Source organism: Akebia trifoliata, chromosome 8 (assembly GCF_017979445.1).
Source record: "Akebia trifoliata isolate Shusen 1 chromosome 8, ASM1797944v1, whole genome shotgun sequence".
Lineage (NCBI taxonomy): Eukaryota > Viridiplantae > Streptophyta > Magnoliopsida > Ranunculales > Lardizabalaceae > Akebia > Akebia trifoliata.
In genome coordinates, this window is record NC_141382.1 from 3,573,024 (window position 1) to 3,591,334 (window position 18,311).

Genomic DNA, 18,311 nt, shown 5'->3' on the forward strand with positions numbered 1-18,311 from the left:
TTGCACTGTTAAAACTTTAAACAAGTACTTAAGATTCCACTCAGAATGATTTTGAACTAATGGCATTCCACTTTGACCACAATCTTCTCTAAGAGACAAACATATAAGTCCATTTTCTTCAACACCTATGCGAAACTTTTTATTCATACCTTGAGATTCTTTGTCTTTCAACATCAAAACCTAAGTCCGAGATCGAATTTTGGGAGAAGTTGAATCCAATGGAATTTTGGTTAGAAAAATCTAAGGGTTTTCTACAAGAGATTGAAGACTTAGTTTGAATACGGTAAAAAAAAAGAAGGCGAAAATTACTTAATGGAGGGACTTCTTTCTATATCCTCTTACTTTTGGGCGGTATCTCGATCGTTGTAAATATTTTCTTTCGTAAAGTCCTCTCATCCCCACATCCACTATAATATTTTTGAAATATCCAAAATGCCCTTTTTCTTATGATGTATTTAATATACTTGATTTTCAACGGCCATTGCTATCCATTCCGATGATTATGACGGTGAGTGACGAATGGAGAACAATATACTAACAAGTTTCGAAGATTTATACGAAACTTTTGATCTATTTTGATGATTTTTGAGAAAGAATAATGAACAAAAAATGAGAAAATCTAAATTTTAAAGATTTAGTCGTAATTATTTATGCATAATTCATCCGATCAAGCAATGGAAGACAAAGAATGTTTCCACTTTCTTTCAAGTCCATTTTCATATAAGAGGATCGCACTCAGATGAAGAGGTTTTCGACTAGTTTTGAATATGAGGGCATTTAAGTCATTTGTATTTGTCTTAGATAGTAAGACCTTGGTCAAGGGGAGCATGTAATCAATTTGAAGCACACAAGTGTGCATATAACATTGATCAAAATGTGGAGGGTTCTGTCTAATTGACTATATCACCCCTAGAATTCTCTCTTCCATATTCATTGATCGGGTTTTTGGTTGTGTTACTAGGCCTGTTTCTTGTCTAGAGTTGGGTTAGGGCTTGAGAGCTAGGCTCGTTAGCGACTTGGTCCGGCCTGTCTAATAGATGGACTGGGTTTAAGTAAAGATTTTAAGCCTTAGAAAGCCTGGCCCATTTACAGTCCTACTTTTACGGGCAGAGTACAGCCACGTCAGCACTACACCGTCTTTCACAAAAAGCGCGCTACGCGCCTATCAATATCTCTTCATTTTCCCACCATTTTTCTTTGTTTCTTTTGCAAGAATCCCTTCGAGCTCCTCATCTCCCACTTGAACTCTCTCACCCAAACAAAATAAAAATTTTATCTAAATTTTTCTCTCATCCATGGCGATTAAATTGCATAATTCAAGCTTCATCTCTTCATGGTATCCAATCTGATTCTTTTCTGTGTATTTTTCATGGTAGTTAGGGCTTCTATACTGTATAAGAATTCTTGTAGAGAAAGTTTTGCTAATTGGTCGAATACTTTCGTTTGTATCAGAATAAATATTCAAAATTGTCAAAATCTATCAAAATTTTTGGTTTTGTAATTGGCGAGCCTAGAATAATTGCTCATTCCGAAGATTTTGTGAATTTTTTTTTTTTTTTTTTTGAGCTTTTGGTTGAGTTAATTGGATAGATTGAGATTTACAGGTGGTGCGTTTTCTGTGTTTTATATGATCATGTCAAGACCCCAAAGAGATATGGGCTTAACTTTCCACACAATTGTCGACTAGGTAGTTTTGGTATATTGGCTGGGTTTGTATCATTGGGTATCAGAGCCAACACCATGTCTTGGGTTCAAACCTAAATGTTTCAACACTATCACATTACTTGACAACCCTAATTCTTGAATTTTTATGTTGCAGCACTTCAAGTCAATGCCTTTCACATGAACCAATTAAAATTCATTTTTCTTACAAGAAAGTGGTTACCCTAAACAGTCTATTATGTGAGTGGGGTTATCCAAGGCAGAGGCACCGTATGAAGCATGCCTTATCAAAGTACGATAAAAACCATCTAACCTTTTATAAAGCGAGAAAGCTGTGGCATCTCTCTCCATTAGCATCTTCCGATGATGGTGTAACAGTCAATGGGACCCCACAAGGCAGTTTCAGCAGTGAAGTAGAGGAAATGAGGGTCAAACTGAATCAATCTTTGCAAGGTGAAGATTATAGTGATGGACTGATCCAGTCCTTACATGATGCATCTAGAGTTTTTGAGTTAGCAATTAAAGAATGCAGCTCCTTATCGAAAATCTCTTGGTTTTCAAAGGCATGGCTTGGTGTAGACAAAAATGCATGGGCCAAGGCACTATCTTATCAGGTTCGTCATGTACTGTATTGAACAGCACGCAACTGAGCATATACTTGTTAAGTAACAGTACAATCATGTGGCCATGGCCCAACTATGTTTTAGTTTATAGAAATTTGAGTTTTATTACCATATTTGTGATTTTTTTGTTTCCTGAATTAAAGCTTGCTTGTTTAATTTCTTTGATAATGTCATTGATAGCTGTGATGGAGTTATCACAAACTCTAGGATTTGTACTCTGATACCATGTTGAAGAGAAGATAGAGAAATAAAGTAAGAAAAAAGGAGAATAGAGCATAAAATGTGTCTATATTGTTTCTCTGCACTAATTTTGACAGTATAACACTTAAGTAGGGCAGAGAGGCAGTGAAAAATGAAACAGGAGAAAGCCTGATATACGCTTTAAAATGTATTATAATGCACACATCCCTATTATTATGGTGCCGTTTTGTTTTGATCTTTTTGTAAATGATTTCCCTTCTTCCTGTTGACATTTTTCTTTGTTGCATTAGGATGCAACCAGTCAATCTTTAACATTGTTATGTGGAGCTTTATGTTTCTTGTCTGAAGATTCATGAATTATTCTCAGGCTTCAGTATTTTCTTTATTGCAAGCTGCAAATGAGATTGCATCTCGTGGAGATGGAAGAGACAGGGATATTAATGTTTTTGTACAACGAAGGTCGGTAATATTTCTAGTGTAAGCCTTCATGTATTAATTTTCATTCAGATCTTGTATAGCTTATATTGGGATCCAACTTTCTCTACCATTTATTTTACTTTTTTTTGATTTGTAACTTTCTCTACCACTTAAGCTTGACGAGTTTGGTCTGACGCATACTTTAAACACATGCTATAATGTATGTGGTTTTCCTTCTGATTTGAATTGAAGAAAACACAATGGCACATGCAACTCGTTTTTTTTTTTCTTTCAATTGCCCATGGAGTAGGGGAGTCAGAATCCCATAGAATTCTAATTAATTTGGAAATTATCCTAACACACACGCTCGTGCACTCCCGCACGGATGCACGCACAAACACACCACACTCTGTTCAACCTTAATTTCTCACTTTACAGTATGTGTCCCATTATCTTGCTTTCCTTACATAAGATCTAGTGGTTTTTATGTCATATTCTGTTGCATTGATGCAGCTTATCGCGACAATCTGCTCCCCTGGAGACTTTAATCCGGGATGAATTATCAGCCAAGCAACCTGACACTTATGAATGGTTTTGGTCTGAACAACTTCCAATGGTTGTTACAACTTTTGTTAACTACTTCGAAAGGGATCCACGTTTCACTGCAGCTACTACACTGTATGTAGTGATTCTCCATATTATTACCTCTAGAGGTTTTATATTTGCATGGATGGAAATTGAATTGCTCTGAGAAATGAAGGATGTAACTTCTCTTTTACTGCCAGATGTGGTGGAGGATTGTCCTCTGGTCCAGGCAATGCAAGTGATTTATCACTCCTCTTGCTTGCTTTGACCTGCGTTGCTGCAATCACGAAGCTTGGGCCAGCGAAAGTTTCCTGCCCTCAGTTCTTCTCCACGATCGCTGATGTAACTGGTAGACTGATGGATATGCTTGTTGATTTCATACCAATACGTCAAGCTTATCAGCTTATGAAGGATATCGGTCTACGCAGAGAATTCCTTGTCCACTTTGGTCCTCGGGCTGCATCGTGTAGCATAAAAAATGATCTCGGAGCAGAAGAGGTAGCATTTTGGGTGGAACTTGTACAGGAACAGCTTCAGCGGGTTATTCATCGGGAGAAGATATGGTCTAGGCTGACAACATGTGAAAGTATTGAGGTTAGAAACACCAAGGGCTTCTTAATGTAGGACTTCTGTCACCTATTCAAGAGGTGGCCCGCTTCTGAAAGGGTCCAGATCTCTTTATTGGTTATCAGTGTTTATGGTGTTGTGCAAATTATAAGTATTTTTGTCTTTAACCAACACTAGCATTGCTCTTTACTGCAGGTTTTGGAAAAAGATCTTGCAATATTCGGGTTCTTCATTGCCTTAGGGAGAAGCACAAAGTCCTTTTTATCCGCAAATCGCTTTGATGTCATAGATGATCCTATTGAAAGCTTCATAAGGTATAATAATGCGTTTTTAATGTCATTTTACCACTTTATCTGGATATTGCTCCCTAATGGTTTGTTTATCTTCTTTAATTTGTTTGTTCTTTTTATTCATTTGTGTGAGGTGCTTTAGATATCTCATTGGAGGCAGCGTGCTATACTATCCTCAGCTCTCATCAATAAGCTCTTATCAACTGTATGTGGAGGTGAGCACTGAGTATGTTTAGTTAATGTTGAAGTTGCCAATTTAGCTAAAGCTGGTAAGGTGCATGAAGTGTCAATCCCTCGACTTAGATTTAAAATCTGTTGAAGCCATCTTTGCTGACCATTAATCCTTTTTTGCAAGCAATATATATATATAGTTAATGTTGTCTGAGCAAATATGTTTCCTTTTTCAATCATGAAACCTGATTTTATTTTGGAATCCACAGGTAGTCTGTGAAGAGCTGGAGTGGCTTCCCTTCTATCTGAGCAATATGGGCTCATTGAAGGAGTCTCGTGACCACAAAAGTAAACGAGAAGGATCTCCCAATGCAGAAGCCATCCCTAGAGTGTTAGATGTGTGCTCTTACTGGATGCGAAGTTTTATAAAGTACAGTAAATGGTTGGAGAACCCTTCTAATATTAAGGCAGCAAGATTCCTTTCTAGAGGGTAATTTAATTTCTGATTGGTGAATGTGTAAAATTATTTTAATTTCTCAGTTTCTTTATTCGTTTAATGGCATGGCCTATCTAATCAGTATTTAATTCTAAATGTTTTCTATCTTGTCCCTTAGGCACAATAGGTTAAAGGAAAGCATGGAAGAGTTGGGCGTGCTCAAGTGAGTCCGTTAATGCCAAATCAACGAGTCTTCCCTCTTTGTTTTTTTTCACCTCCTTTCAATTAGTGAGACATTGATGAGTTCACTCTTTTTGGATGTGAATCATTTATAAGCTAAATCGTCCACTTCATTGAGTCTTGCCAATTCTGTAAAATCCATTGCAAAAAAATATTTTACAATTTTTGAATCATGGTAATGGAGATTGGCTTGGTCTGCCAAATGAGTCCATATGACCTTGTCGGCTCATTTTCATTTATTCTATTTTCTTTGTAATCTATTAATGGTTGATTGTGTCTGGGGTGACAAAGATGAACTCATCCCAAACAGGAAATTTCACTGTTTGGCTCATGGTTAATGGTCCTTGGCATGTACTCAACTTTATCATTGTCATTATTGCTGTCCTATGATGTACGTTTTGAATCCTATGATTCAAATCAAATCTTAACTCAAATAATTTTGATCTTATGTGTGAATACTTTTGATAAAGATCCTAGTATTTCTATGTGAAAGTAATTACTGCTATATATGTATGCTTCTTCCTGAACCTTAAACATCACAAAAAAGAAATTACACCTTCATATTTTCATTACCACTCTATGTTTAGAGATGATTAATGATAGTGTACATAACCTAACAAAAAATATGGGCTGGGGCTGCAGGAGTGAAATGAGGCAAAGTATTGTTCACTTTCCTGGTGGATCTGGGACTTGTTCACGGACTGAGAGAGAGCTAGATTCTTTTGACAAGGTAGGCATCACCACTGGTATCAATGTAGTTTAAATTGCAACGTAGTTAAAGGTTTTTTGTTCCTTTATAAGTTGTGACTGCTGCTAGTGATTTGGGTCTATTTATTCTCTTTCAGTTGAGTGAACAACTAATGCATTACACATCGTTTGATGCAAATATTGCTGATTGTACTCTGGACTGGGACCCTTTTTCTTGAATTTTTGTCTATTTTCCTTTTGGTTGCTGGTAGAATTATTTGATATGGGTATTTTTTTGTTTTTTTTTATAATAGGTGATAATTTCCATGTCAAAAATAGCTTAGCTAATTTTGATTGCTACAGGCAAGAAATGCTTGAAGTCCCCTATGAATCTGGGGCCAATTGTTGTATGAATATCAATTTACTATCTGTGCCCGATTAATTATGAATTTATGTAGGATTTTTTGTGGTCAGTAGACCAAGTACTGAGTTGTTTATTCAAATCACTTAAATGTCTAAATATTTTTCATTTTATCTTGACTGTAGTTGGAATAGAGCTAAATAATGTAGAAAAAATGACAGAAAAGACGCACTTGTTCACCTTTGTATTGCAATGCAACTTTGAGGACGTGGATTCAAGTCCACCTTACTTGACAAAAGTGTGTTCACCTCTGTACGCACATATTTAAACTCACAGGAATAAGGATATATGTCTGTTTCTACTGGATATGGAATAGTGATTCTCATTAATTCTTATTGTCGTTTTGAGTATTCTAGCTGCATTTTTGTTTTATAATTAACTAGTTTCTGACCCATGGTTGCGCTGGTCCTTTTGCTATGTTTTTATATTTTGGGACTTGTTAAATTATTTAATGCCTTGGGACTTGTTAAATACTTCTAATCATAAATTTGGAATTGATATACGGTACCAGGCATTGGAGAGTGTTGAAAAAGCTTTAAAAAGATTGGAAGAATTGCTTCAAGAGCTACATGTCTCCAGCTCCAATTCTGGAAAGGAGCATCTAAAAGCTGCTTGTTCTGACCTAGAGAGGATGAGGAAACTTAAGAAAGAAGCTGAATTTCTTGAGGCATCTTTCAGAGCGAAGGCAGCTTCTCTTCAACAGGTTTGTTTTTGGGTGATATAAATTTTATTAGATCCAAGAAAATAAACAAGGTGGTTGAGGAGACCTACCTAACAAGAGAAAATATAACAACAAATTGTCCCTACATACTTGATCCATCTACAAATAAAGTCCTCAAAAAGGGATACCCAGAAATCGTTGTGCAACTTGCACCAATGGAAGATGAAAGATAAAATGCTGATGATGATCTCCTAAAGAAATTATTTCTCACCTAAGATTTTCCTCTTCCTAAATTTTAGGGTCATGGTTTGCCAACTTTGGAATAAAGAAGGGACCGCGGAAGGAAAAATCCACTTAATACCAATGATCTGTTTGGAAAATACTGAACTGTCTCTGTTCGTATGGTCATGCCTAATAATAAATACTCCATATGGAAATTCTAGAATGTGCTATTATAATTTTCCTTGTGCATGTTGCATTGATCAAGTTTTAGCTTTCTGTTGAACTATTTTTATCATTTACGCTATAACTTTCTTGAAAGTAAAGCAAATGTAAGCTCAATTGTTATAAAACAAACTCAAACTTAACCATAGAACTTTACGAGCTACGCTATAACTTTCTTGAAAGTAAAGCAAATGTAAGCTCAATTGTTATAGAACGAACTCAAACTTAACCATAGAACTTTACGAGCCTAATAGCTATGTAGTTTGCTTCTTGGTATTACATATCTTCACTTCACGAATCAGCTTCAATAAGTCACTGATCCTGTCAGTGCCTTCCAAGAGTCGCCTACGTGTTGAATCCAATATCATTTACTGACATTGATGAAATTCACTAAAACAACTAAAGCAGATGACACTTACGTTTTCCATCTCTTCTTCATGTATCTACACATGAGAATCAGAAGGCGATTGAGAATTTAGTCAAGATGACACTTGTTTTTTATGCAAGTTGATTATAGATTTCTAAGGCCCAATATGCAATGCAATCGGTGGATTCTAGGTCTTCTCATTCATGTCAAAGACAGGGAAAACTGTAAAAAATCATATTTGATGGTAAGTTTCAAATGAGAACTTACCCTTTTGATATAGGGAATAATTTTGTTCATTTGTTGTCCAGGTCTGGACAGCGACCTTTGTGAAAAGTGGTTTTATTAATTTGTTAGGTCATATATTCTACATGACCTAAGCATATTCTTAGGGGGGAAATAAGGATCATATTTGTAGTCTTCATTGTGGGTTTGCCTTCTCATTGAACAGTCTATAATGTTGTTCTTGCTAAGCGGCTGCTAAGTGGTCTTCTTTCGAGTGTTGAATTTGCAGTTTTCAGCTTTTTTACTAGATAATTCTGTGTTGGGACCTACCTGTTTATGCACCACATAATTAAGGGTGATGGTGGAAAGAACTTTGACATTTCAGGGCCAAAATATACAAACATAATGGCCTTAATTCTATAGGCAACATCTGGGATTCTGTTATGGCCTCTTTCTGCTTATTATGCAACAGTAATGATATTAGTCCAAACCTTGGCCTTACATTTTTCTGATGGGTTGGTTTGTGTTGATCAATCAGGGAGAAGATGAATCCTCGTCAAGGTCTTCTATTAGTAAGCAGAGACAGTATTCAAAGAGGAAAAACAGAAAAAGTGCTAATGCAATGCCAGATAGGAGTGCCACGGATGGAATCCCTGCAAATAGGTTCAACTGCCAAACCACATGCTTATAGTAATTTTGTGCTGTCATACTCAGGCGATCTTGTTGAGGGCACAGACCTGTGATTTTTTTCCCTTTATTGGTATACTATGATTTACACAGTTCATTTTTCAGCAAGGTCGGTAATACTCGTGGTTTATGGAGCTTTTTGGTACACCGGTCCACTGAGAAAGAGCTCGGATCGTCAACATTGCATCAAACTGTATGACTTGTCATTACTTTGCTCAGTTCTTGCTTATTGTTATGGTAGTATCCATTAGTTTTTTTCCCTTTTAAAAAACATCAAAGTCCCGATGGAGGGGCGGAATTTTTAAAACGCGTTATGGAATTTTATTTCTTTCCTGAGTTGATTATCTTATAGAATTGGCTATTATTCCTTGTGGTTTGGTTGAGTGCAACGGAGGACAATTTACAAGAGGAAATTTCGGTAAAATCAGGAAAAATTGAGCTAGGGTTAGGTTTGTATAACTGTTCCTACTAGTTGGTGTTCTCATATTATATCAACAATAAATCACCAAACCACACATTGATATTATTCTTGTATCCAAAATAAATAACCTCAGGTCTGCAACATATTCAAGGTTTATACTGTTTAAAATATGGAAAAGATCACAATCATGAATCCTAACTCGGAGTCATCAATTGATCAAAAATATCAAAATCAATGTCATCCTCATTATCTTACGCATTATCAATAAAATAGTCACCATCAACTTCATAAAGGTCACGTTCTCTTACCGTGCATCAAGGTCATCTTGCATGTTAATCAAGTTAATCACAAAGTTCGTAAAAGTTGCGTCTTATTAAAAAAAGTCGTGATTAAATTGGTGAAGGGAAAAGTCAGAGAATTTGGTGACTATGACTGCCAGGATAGGTTGTTCTCGGTTAAATTGTTTATTCAGCCTTAATCCTTGCCTCTCCCTTGGATTTTCATGTTACTTTTATTTGGGTTCCTAAAGTTATGTCTAAGGTCACCTTCTTTGTCTGGTTACCCATTTTGGAAAGATTCCTAATCATGGCCAATTGATAAGCAAACTTTGATTTCGTTTATAAATCTAATGGCGAATCGATATACTATCTATTGATACATGGTTCTTTTGAGGGAAGTTTGGTTTCATCTCCTTTCGTTGTTTTATGCTAATTATTTCTTTTCTAAGTATTGTTTGGAATTATTCCATAGTTGGCAAATTATGGCCTTCACCAATAGAGAGAATTTGTGGGTACTAACACTTTTTTCCCCCATATGTTGAGGAATATGGAAAGAAAAGACCAAAAGAATCTTTGAAGGGAATGCGGACACCCTTTTGGAGGTGATCATTGGTCCATTAGGTTTGCTAAGTTTTCGATGTAAGCTTTTTGATGAGTTTAAGGGGTGTTTTTGGAGGAATTTCTTTTTTAATGGGACCTCATGTGATTGGTTCCAAAGTAGTTACTGATTTTCTGCTTTGTACTTAGGTAGGTCTTCTTGACCTCCCCACGCAATAAAATTTTACTTACAGAAAATAAGAAAGAAAGAGTCAAAAAAAGGAAAAAAGAAAAAGAAAAAGAAAAAGAAAAAGAAAAAATTTACACTCAGTCAGCCCGAATCTGATACAATGTTAGGTAAATAATCTCGGAGTGTTAGTTTCACTCTTGTACCATTTGAGAATGTATTTTAAGATCCATTCCATTGTATTGATATGGGGACCATATTGTCTTTTGCTAAAATATCCTAGAAATTTACTTTGCTCCAGCTGGACCAGATAGAAATTCTGGAAGCTAGACGTCTATCTTGTATTATAGAAAACTTTTCATACTTTTCATACTTTTTATTTAAATTTTCATTGATCATGTTTTCTTTTTGCAGGAAGATGAGTGTCTTGAGGAGGCTACTTCTGAAAATAAAGGTGAAGCAAACTTGGAATCAAATGAGATTCGCCGCTTTGAACTTTTAAGGAGTGAACTAATTGAACTTGAAAAGCGAGTTCAAAGAAGTAGCAACCAGTCCGAGAACAATGAGGTATCTTTTAGTATATTGTATTTAACATATTGCTAACATTTAAAATCTTGTGAGAGATTTTCCTAAGAGACAGACGTGTACTTAAGTTCATAAATCTATAGGAGGAATTTAGCAAATGCATAATTCAGATAAAATCAATTGATGTATGATCCAAAAACTTGTTGGAGGCCTTGAGGTTCTGTTAATCATATAAATTTTTTCCTTCCAAAAAGCTTGTCTGGCCATTAGTGGTAGGTGCCTCTCCTCTCCCATGGTATGATTCCCACTTTTGAATTCCATTTTGCTTCCTGACCTCCCTTTTCTCCGAGCTCCTACCACGAAGTACTACTACATTGATTTTGTTATGTGTTATTTAAATCAAATCAACTCTTAAGCGTTTGTTGTTTTTGCGGTTTTAGATTACTGATGTATAAGTCTCTTAAAAAACAATTTGCATGTGGAAGTCTTTGGGATGATATCTTTTTTGTGTGTCATTTTGTATGAGAAGTTCAACTAATTTGCTCCATATTTATTCGCCATTCTCTCTATTCATTTTTGTGATGGGTTGTAACTTGTAAGAGTTAAGGCCTAGATCACCATTTTCCTATGAATTTTTATTTTATTTTTTTGTAGTGTGCAGGCATGTTGGCACCCCGACCTTCCCTTGAACTGTGCAAACTTGTAAAATTTACTGATCCCACCTAGTGTTACTTCTAGGAAATTGTTGTCTTAATTTCTTGAGATAAAATGAACTGCTTCCTGTGCAATTCGTCTAGAAAGGGAACATTCTTGGAGTCTTCTTGTACTAAAGTTGCGGCAGGAAGACAAAGAGGGTTCTTGACCTGTATGTAAGGTTAGCAAGGAAGGATAAAAAAGAAATATTATTTAAACCACGTATAGAAGTTCCTTTCACCTTAAGTGCAAGCTTGTGGCCAATCTATAAATCATCTTATTCATGTTGTGATTGCTAGGGAATTGTGAGGTTATTACTTTAGCTCATTTGATGTTAGTTTGACATTTTTTCCTTTCTTTTTATGTTGGACCTTTCTTAAAGCTGGTTGATTTCTGTCTTCCAATCTAGAGGTTGAGTTTTGTGGGGATTGTTACTATTTGCAGTATATTGGGGCTTTCGGAAAGAGTGTAATATTTGCAGTATATTTGCTTCAGTCTATCATTTTGAATATCAAGACCTTGTACTTTTGGGATAGTTATTCAAGGAGTGAGGTTATTTATTTTATATTTCACTTTTGCACTCCAAAGGTAGGCCCTCTTGGCCTGTTGACCGACTTGTTTTTCTTTTGTGTTACCATGTTGAACAAAGTTCCAACTATATATAACATCATCGCTCGAGGCATTTATCCATTATCATTGTTCGTTTGCCTCTAGAGTGGTGAGTCAATCAATTATCTTTCTCTGCATTGTAGGTTCTCATGTGAGATATGGGTTCATTTCTTGTCTCTTTTCTGATATTCAAGTTGCTTCCCTCATTGGTGGTTTCTTTGTTTCAATCTTGGGATCTTAGGGTGTTCCTAGGTTCCCCTATTTCATATTGGGGCATCTGGAAGTAAAGGAATTGCAAGGTCTTCGAAGGCAAGGAGTACTCTTTACAAGAAGTCATCATTAGCATTTTGGGTTATATGTTTTTTAGTTGCTGTAGTCTCAAGGAATTTAAAGTATATTTTTAAAAGAGTTTTTGTTTATGAGGGAAAATCTTTGTAAAGATCATGTTTAGTTTGTTTTTTCTGTTTATATTTTGGAGGTCATCTGGGCTTAATTAGTTATATATTTCAATGTATTTGCTTATGTATCAGAATTGTTTTTGTCATGCTGTAGTTGTCATTGGTGCGACCAAATACTGGAACTGACCAATGGATTTCACATATATGATGGCATGCTATTTAACTGTCCAAAACTCAGACAAATAATGATTTTTTGCCACTTTTCTAATACTCAGTTCTCTTTGTGAGTTCATTCTGGTGAAAACTGATTTTGTAGTTTTCCTGTTGGTTTTGGATAACTAGTGTTAATGAAGTTGATGGATGTGTATCTCTCAGGATATTCAGATTACAGAGCACAACAAAGTCAGTTATGGCGCTGAAGTTGCAGGCAATCAACTAGTTCAGGCGCAAAAGAAAGAAAATATCATCGACAAATCAATTGATAAGCTAAAAGAAACTAGCACGGTATGAATGTCTTCTAGTGTCATTAGTCAAGAGATGATATTTAGCTAAGTGTTGCTGATGCTAATTATGTTAGATAAACAAGGTGCAAAGAGAGCGAACGAGACCCACCGCTTGATGGGTCTTATATCTCGTAGGTCAAATTTCAATATGATCTCATTCTTACCAGGTGTTTGAAACCATCAGAGTGAGTGACCACGTAATATCTTTTTGGGGTGTCCAAACAAATGTGGTATATTGGATGCTTAAGATCACCTTTGAGTTGGATTTTAGCTTGGGAGATATTCTAGGTGGGGCCATCAAAAGGTCACCCTCTTCAGTTTATTTACATGAATCTTAAATACCATATTTATATTTATAAATCATAAGAGGCCACTTTGTTTATTTATTTTCAAGGGGAGGTCCCTTGTGTATATAATTTGCAGATGTAGTGAAAGAAGATATGAACTCACTCCCAATAACAAAAGACTTAATTTAGGACAAAGTGGAATGGATGAACATGATTCATTTAGCCAGCTCCAAATCTTTGTGATGTGGGTAGATGGAATTCAAGAGGGGAGCAAATTCAAAACTAGAACTATGGAGGAATTCATTCAAAACTATGGGTTTTAAGATAAATAGGACCAAGATGGAATGCTCTGCAAATGTCTTTATGACATATCTAATGAAGTGCTAATTTAAAATTGATAGACAAACAATACCCCAAAAAGATCACTTTCATTATTTAGATTCAAGTATACATAAAGATGGACAAATTGGTGAGAATATTACCCAAATAATTGGTGTTGTGCGGGTGTGTGTGTGCGTGTTTTTTTTTTTTTAAATTGGAGTGTTATGAAGTCCGCTTGTATCAGTCAAACGAAAGGAAAAAATTGTACAAGACAATAATAATAATAGCTGTGCTTTGGAAGAAACAACACATTCATAGAAAAGTTAAGGATGTTGAGATGTATGAGTAGCAAGACTGGAGAAGAGAAAATCAGAAATGAATATATTGAAAGAAATTTAGGAATAGCTCTAATAGGAGATAAAATAAAGGAAACTTTTATATAGTTTTTGCATTTGCAAAATAGATCAATAGCAACACCAGTGAGAATGAATGCTTTGGAGCAAACCGAGGACCCTAAAATTGCAAGAAGAAAACTGAAAATGACATGGATGGAAGAAAAGACGAGAAAAACTCATTTATTGACATAAGATATGATTATGATAGACTTAAATGGTGAAAGAGTGTTCATGTTGCCTGCTCCTCTAATTGGGATGATGATATAATCTGAGGTTTACATCACATTGAACATTACTGCCATGCCATGGAACCAACTCAATGTTTTGAACAATTCAATGTTGAGCCACCTCTTGGGTGGGCTACAGCTACATAGCCTAAAAATAAAACCATCTAGATGATATTTTCCTTTCGAAAATAGCCACGCCATGTTCCTGCTGTATCTAGGTAACATAGCTTGCTCCTAACTAGCCATCAAAGGTTTGTTTTGAGTAAAACCTTTTGGTAGACTTAACATGGTTTAGTAGTTTACCCGTTACATTTATTGAAGAGTTAGTGTGCATGAGTAAACTAGTAGTCGTTGTTAGCTAGAAATTTATTCTAGATCACGTGTGTGAGTAGACAAGAAATTGATCTATTTGTTTGTAGAAGTTTGTATATTGGTCTCTCAGCAAAAGAGACTTACTATGTAATATTTCTGTAAGCAGGATGTTTGGCAAGGCACTCAACTTTTAGGGATCGATGTAGCTGCTGCTTCAGTGTTGCTTGGAAGGGCTCTTACAGGTGACGAACTAACAGAAAAAGAGAAGAAAGCACTTCGAAGAACTCTAACGGACTTGGCATCTGTGGTTCCTATAGGCATTCTCATGCTCCTTCCTGTACGTACTTACTGCTCATGTCCTCTTATTTCCGTGCCTGCCATATTCTCTCTTGATCTAATGTTTTCGTATCTCCACATCTTAATTGATTGTATTTGGGAAGCTACGGCTGAGATGGACATAAAATATATGTTCCTTGTGATTTTTTGTGCGGCTCATGTTTGCTTTTCTGTACAATGAGTTGGCCACCTATTTCAGGCCATGGTCGAGAACATACCTATTGTCCCAATCATCAAATGATCAACTTTCAATCGTCATTTCAATGCCCAATTTTCACATGCGCATAACCCTTTCAATTGTCGAAGTTGGATATCGACCTGAAATCTGTGATCACCCAATTGATATCATTTTTGGGTGTGGTCCACATAAGAAGCCACCAACTTAGCTATAAGTGGCAAGACGTGTGGAGTGTTGTTCCCACGTCTTAGGTTCAAACCCACTTGAACTCAACTTCATGTGCTAACCACTAACCCTACACCTATCAAAAAAAAAAAAAAAAAAAAAAAGAAAAAAGAGAGAAAAAAAATGAAAAAGAAAAATAAGAGGAAGCAACCTACTAATTGAATATGTTCCGGATTGTGTAAGTTCGCTATGACTGATATAATATTGGTGTCCATTATGACACAAAAATCTAACCCATCTAATTGAACTTCCTCATCTCAATGCAAGTCTTGTTCCGTGGTTATATCGTGGACCATTTGGAAGATAGGTACTCAAACATGGATTTATAAGGATGCTAGTTGCTCCATGCTTGTCTGGAGAGATCTCTATCGTGCGTTTGTTGCAGTTGCTGTGATTTGGGGCATCGCATTGATGGCCTCTGTAAAATGTCTGGAATCCAAAATTAGACTATTAGATGGCCTTAATCATCCCATTGATTGTACTTTTTAACTGGATAGAAAAATAGGAACCAGGACAAGGCTATGCATCAAATTCCTAGGAATTGTTTAACCATTTTCACAATCTCCATTTGATTTATTGTACATTGCTTAGCAAATTAACTGGAAGTTTATTAACACTTTAATTAACCATATTCTCAATCAATGCAGTTGCTTCTACCATATTATTCTATATTGGTTTTGTCTCTCCTATTGTATAGATGTACTTCACATGACTCCCTTACCAATAATTACACCCTCCATGACTACAAGACAATTCAACTCTATTATACTTTTACTAGTTCTTAACCTGCTCTTGATCTAATGTTAGAGAATAAAACCTTGTAATTTACAGGTTACTGCAGTCGGGCATGCGGCGATGTTGGCTGCTATACAAAGATATGTACCAGCTCTGGTATGTAGCTTCTGATACCGTTTTCTACCTTAATCCGAATATCTCCCTGGAATGTCAGTATATATACACTAGGCTCCAACGGTTTGGTGTTTGGCAGATACCTTCAACATATGGACAAGAGAGGTTAGATCTCTTGAGGCAGCTTGAGAAAATGAAGGAGATGGAGAGCAGTGAGATGAACCGTGAAGACACTGTAGAGGGAAATAGCCCAGGCAACTTATAAGCTTCGAAACCCTGTACAAGGTTTGGATATAATCTAATAATTCTCTATGATAACCCATCTTTACTGTCTAGCTCTTCTTAGTTCTGTAGCCCTTTGATAACAGATGGGCATAGAGAAGCTTGTTCCATGTGTCTGGCACTCCGGGGAGACACCAATGGCTGCAGTCTTGAATGAATGGAACTGGTGTACCTGCCTCTCGGTAGATCGAAGGGTGACCATCTTTCCTATGCTCTGTCAAATGTGTAATATTTAGAAACTCTACGTTTCTCTTTGCATTCTTCATCTGTTCAATTGTTTCATAAATAAACACATTATTCCATGGCTCGGCCTCAAGATTGGTGTTGTTAGTTTCTGGTTCCATGTCAGAGTCACATTGCCCGCCATCACTCCATGTTCCACTACTGCAATCTTAGGATTCAAAATCATGAGTTTCTTCACATATCTTAGGTGATGCTCATCTAGTTTATAGTATGAACTTGAAACAATATGCTAAAAGAGCCGAGGTGATAATGGTCTAGAAAGTTAAGCCATTGTCTCTTGTGCTCTTGGTGTATTGGTTTGATTATTATCAGTTTACTTGCCTAAAATGCACTGGAGAGTAGCTTCGGAAGAAGACTTGGTTGTTCTCGGCAACAAAATTCTGTGTAACCCATGATTTCCACGTCTGTAGAGACCTCCGAAAAGCTTCCCTCACATCCATCGTCATGTTCACCTCTCGACCTTCTTGGAAATACCATCCCCTGAAACACAAAATACAACTGTTATGGATCTATTAGACACAAGGTTTGATTTTCTTAGTAGGGGAAATGGGTTTCATACATCTTTAGAGTTTTATCTTGATTCCACCAGTGTCCAGCATTGAAAACCAAGACATCTGCACCAACCCATTTAGTGGAATACCAGTGCAGTTGATCGATCCTGATGGTGCTCCGGATTTGTTCCGAAGAATTCTGTGGGGGACGATCTGTGATCACTAGAAAAGGGACCCTGTAGTATTCAAGTGTGAGGTTGTAGGTCTGGAATCTGATGGAGAGGTAACCCTTGTGTTTGGTGATTGGGTTCCCATTTTCTTCAAAAATACTTGATTTGTTGGAGACTCCCTGTGCAAGCATGCATACTAGAGACTCCCATTGGTTTCTACCTATTGAGTCACCGGCGAATACTATTCGTCCATTTCTGCTCCTCTCTAGTAGCTCGCTCGCATTAAATCTGTTGATTGGAGATGGAAAGCTAAGACAAAGGAAAAACGAGTTTTATATTACCACACCAACTTTTTACTAACACACTTTTAAGTATGATGTTTGATGTAGATAACCATTTTATTGGTTGTTGATCTAGGAATTTTTTTTCTCTTTTGTTTCAAAACCTTATAATTGCTTCTAAATAAAAGTTAGTACGGAAATATAAACCCTACAACAATTGAGGGAAGAAATCATGACAGGGTGTTATTTCGCTTTTTCTCATTAGTATTAACAGATCCAACCACTACTACTATAATCAAGAGAGCATTACCAGAACCCTACCTTGGAAGATCACAACCATCCGGTTTCCATTGCCATTTGATATAATCACGATCCTTACGTCCATTTTGTTGGCATTTGAAGCCAGGATCAAGAAATGGGCAGTCTTCATTATATGTTTGAAGCAAATATCTTTCGTCTCTTACCCATTGGCCTATAGAATAATCACAAACCCCAGAATCAGAATTTCGATTGTTCTGTTGAAATCCCAGCGAGAGACCGCTATGAAGAACGGATTGAAATTGGAAGGGATTAATGAGGCTAAGTATCATAAAGAAAGAAAAGAGAAGAAGAAAGACAAATGCACAAGTTCGTTCTTTCTTAACGAAAGAGAGAAATTGATATTTTTGGACCAAAGGTGTAGGAGGAGATTGAAGATCCATGATAAGAGGAAGGAGAAGGAGAAGGAGAAGGATGAATGGTTTTTGAAGAGAAGAGGAGAGAGAATGAAGGGTTTTTCATTTTTATTTTAGGTAGTCTGGATGTAATCGGCTTTGTGGAAGAAAGTTTGTTAAAAGTTGAACGTTTCTTCTTGTAATATCAGACACGTTTGGTTCTTTTTGT

General features: G+C 36.4%; 2 protein-coding genes across 4 annotated transcripts; one reads left to right on the forward strand and one right to left on the reverse strand.

Annotated features, from left to right (window-relative positions):
- Positions 1-1,176: 1,176 nt before the first annotated feature.
- LOC147395526 (LETM1-like protein) lies at positions 1,177-16,585 on the forward strand. Of its 2 annotated transcripts, XM_086450938.1 has the most exons (19): positions 1,177-1,336; positions 1,820-2,276; positions 2,854-2,945; positions 3,417-3,581; positions 3,689-4,082; positions 4,251-4,369; positions 4,488-4,560; positions 4,786-5,006; positions 5,131-5,175; positions 5,835-5,922; positions 6,812-7,003; positions 8,533-8,657; positions 8,787-8,874; positions 10,519-10,671; positions 12,705-12,833; positions 14,541-14,711; positions 15,945-16,004; positions 16,102-16,247; positions 16,331-16,585. In XM_086450938.1, the coding sequence occupies exons 1-18, from the start codon at positions 1,296-1,298 to the stop codon at positions 16,225-16,227; spliced, it is 2,739 nt and encodes a 912-aa protein (XP_086307064.1). In that variant the 5' UTR covers positions 1,177-1,295; the 3' UTR covers positions 16,228-16,247; positions 16,331-16,585. The 2 variants fall into 2 exon arrangements, with proteins under 2 accessions (XP_086307064.1, XP_086307065.1); XM_086450939.1 differs by lacking the exon at positions 5,131-5,175.
- On the reverse strand, positions 16,241-18,288 carry LOC147395527 (protein trichome birefringence-like 9). 2 transcript variants are annotated; one of them, XM_086450943.1, is made up of 4 exons: positions 17,751-18,288; positions 17,047-17,457; positions 16,809-16,967; positions 16,241-16,628 (listed from the first exon to the last, which is right to left on the reverse strand). In XM_086450943.1, the coding sequence occupies exons 1-4, from the start codon at positions 18,128-18,130 to the stop codon at positions 16,295-16,297; spliced, it is 1,284 nt and encodes a 427-aa protein (XP_086307069.1). In that variant the 5' UTR covers positions 18,131-18,288; the 3' UTR covers positions 16,241-16,294. The 2 variants fall into 2 exon arrangements, with proteins under 2 accessions (XP_086307069.1, XP_086307070.1); XM_086450944.1 differs by having other exon boundaries at positions 17,047-17,436; positions 17,751-18,285.
- Positions 18,289-18,311: the final 23 nt, after the last annotated feature.

Coding starts and splice junctions, on each gene's coding strand:
- LOC147395526 (XM_086450938.1), top strand. CDS start 1,296: ATGGCGATTAAATTGCATAATTCAAGCTTCATCTCTTCATG. Junction 5,176..5,834: donor GAAGAGTTGGGCGTGCTCAA/GTGAGTCCGTTA, acceptor CTGGGGCTGCAG/GAGTGAAATGAGGCAAAGTA. Junction 8,658..8,786: donor GATGGAATCCCTGCAAATAG/GTTCAACTGCCA, acceptor TTCATTTTTCAG/CAAGGTCGGTAATACTCGTG.
- LOC147395527 (XM_086450943.1), bottom strand. CDS start 18,130: ATGGATCTTCAATCTCCTCCTACACCTTTGGTCCAAAAATATCAATTT. Junction 17,458..17,750: donor GATGGTTGTGATCTTCCAAG/GTAGGGTTCTGG, acceptor CCTTTGTCTTAG/CTTTCCATCTCCAATCAACA. Junction 16,629..16,808: donor TACTCTCCAGTGCATTTTAG/GCAAGTAAACTG, acceptor CTAAGATTGCAG/TAGTGGAACATGGAGTGATG.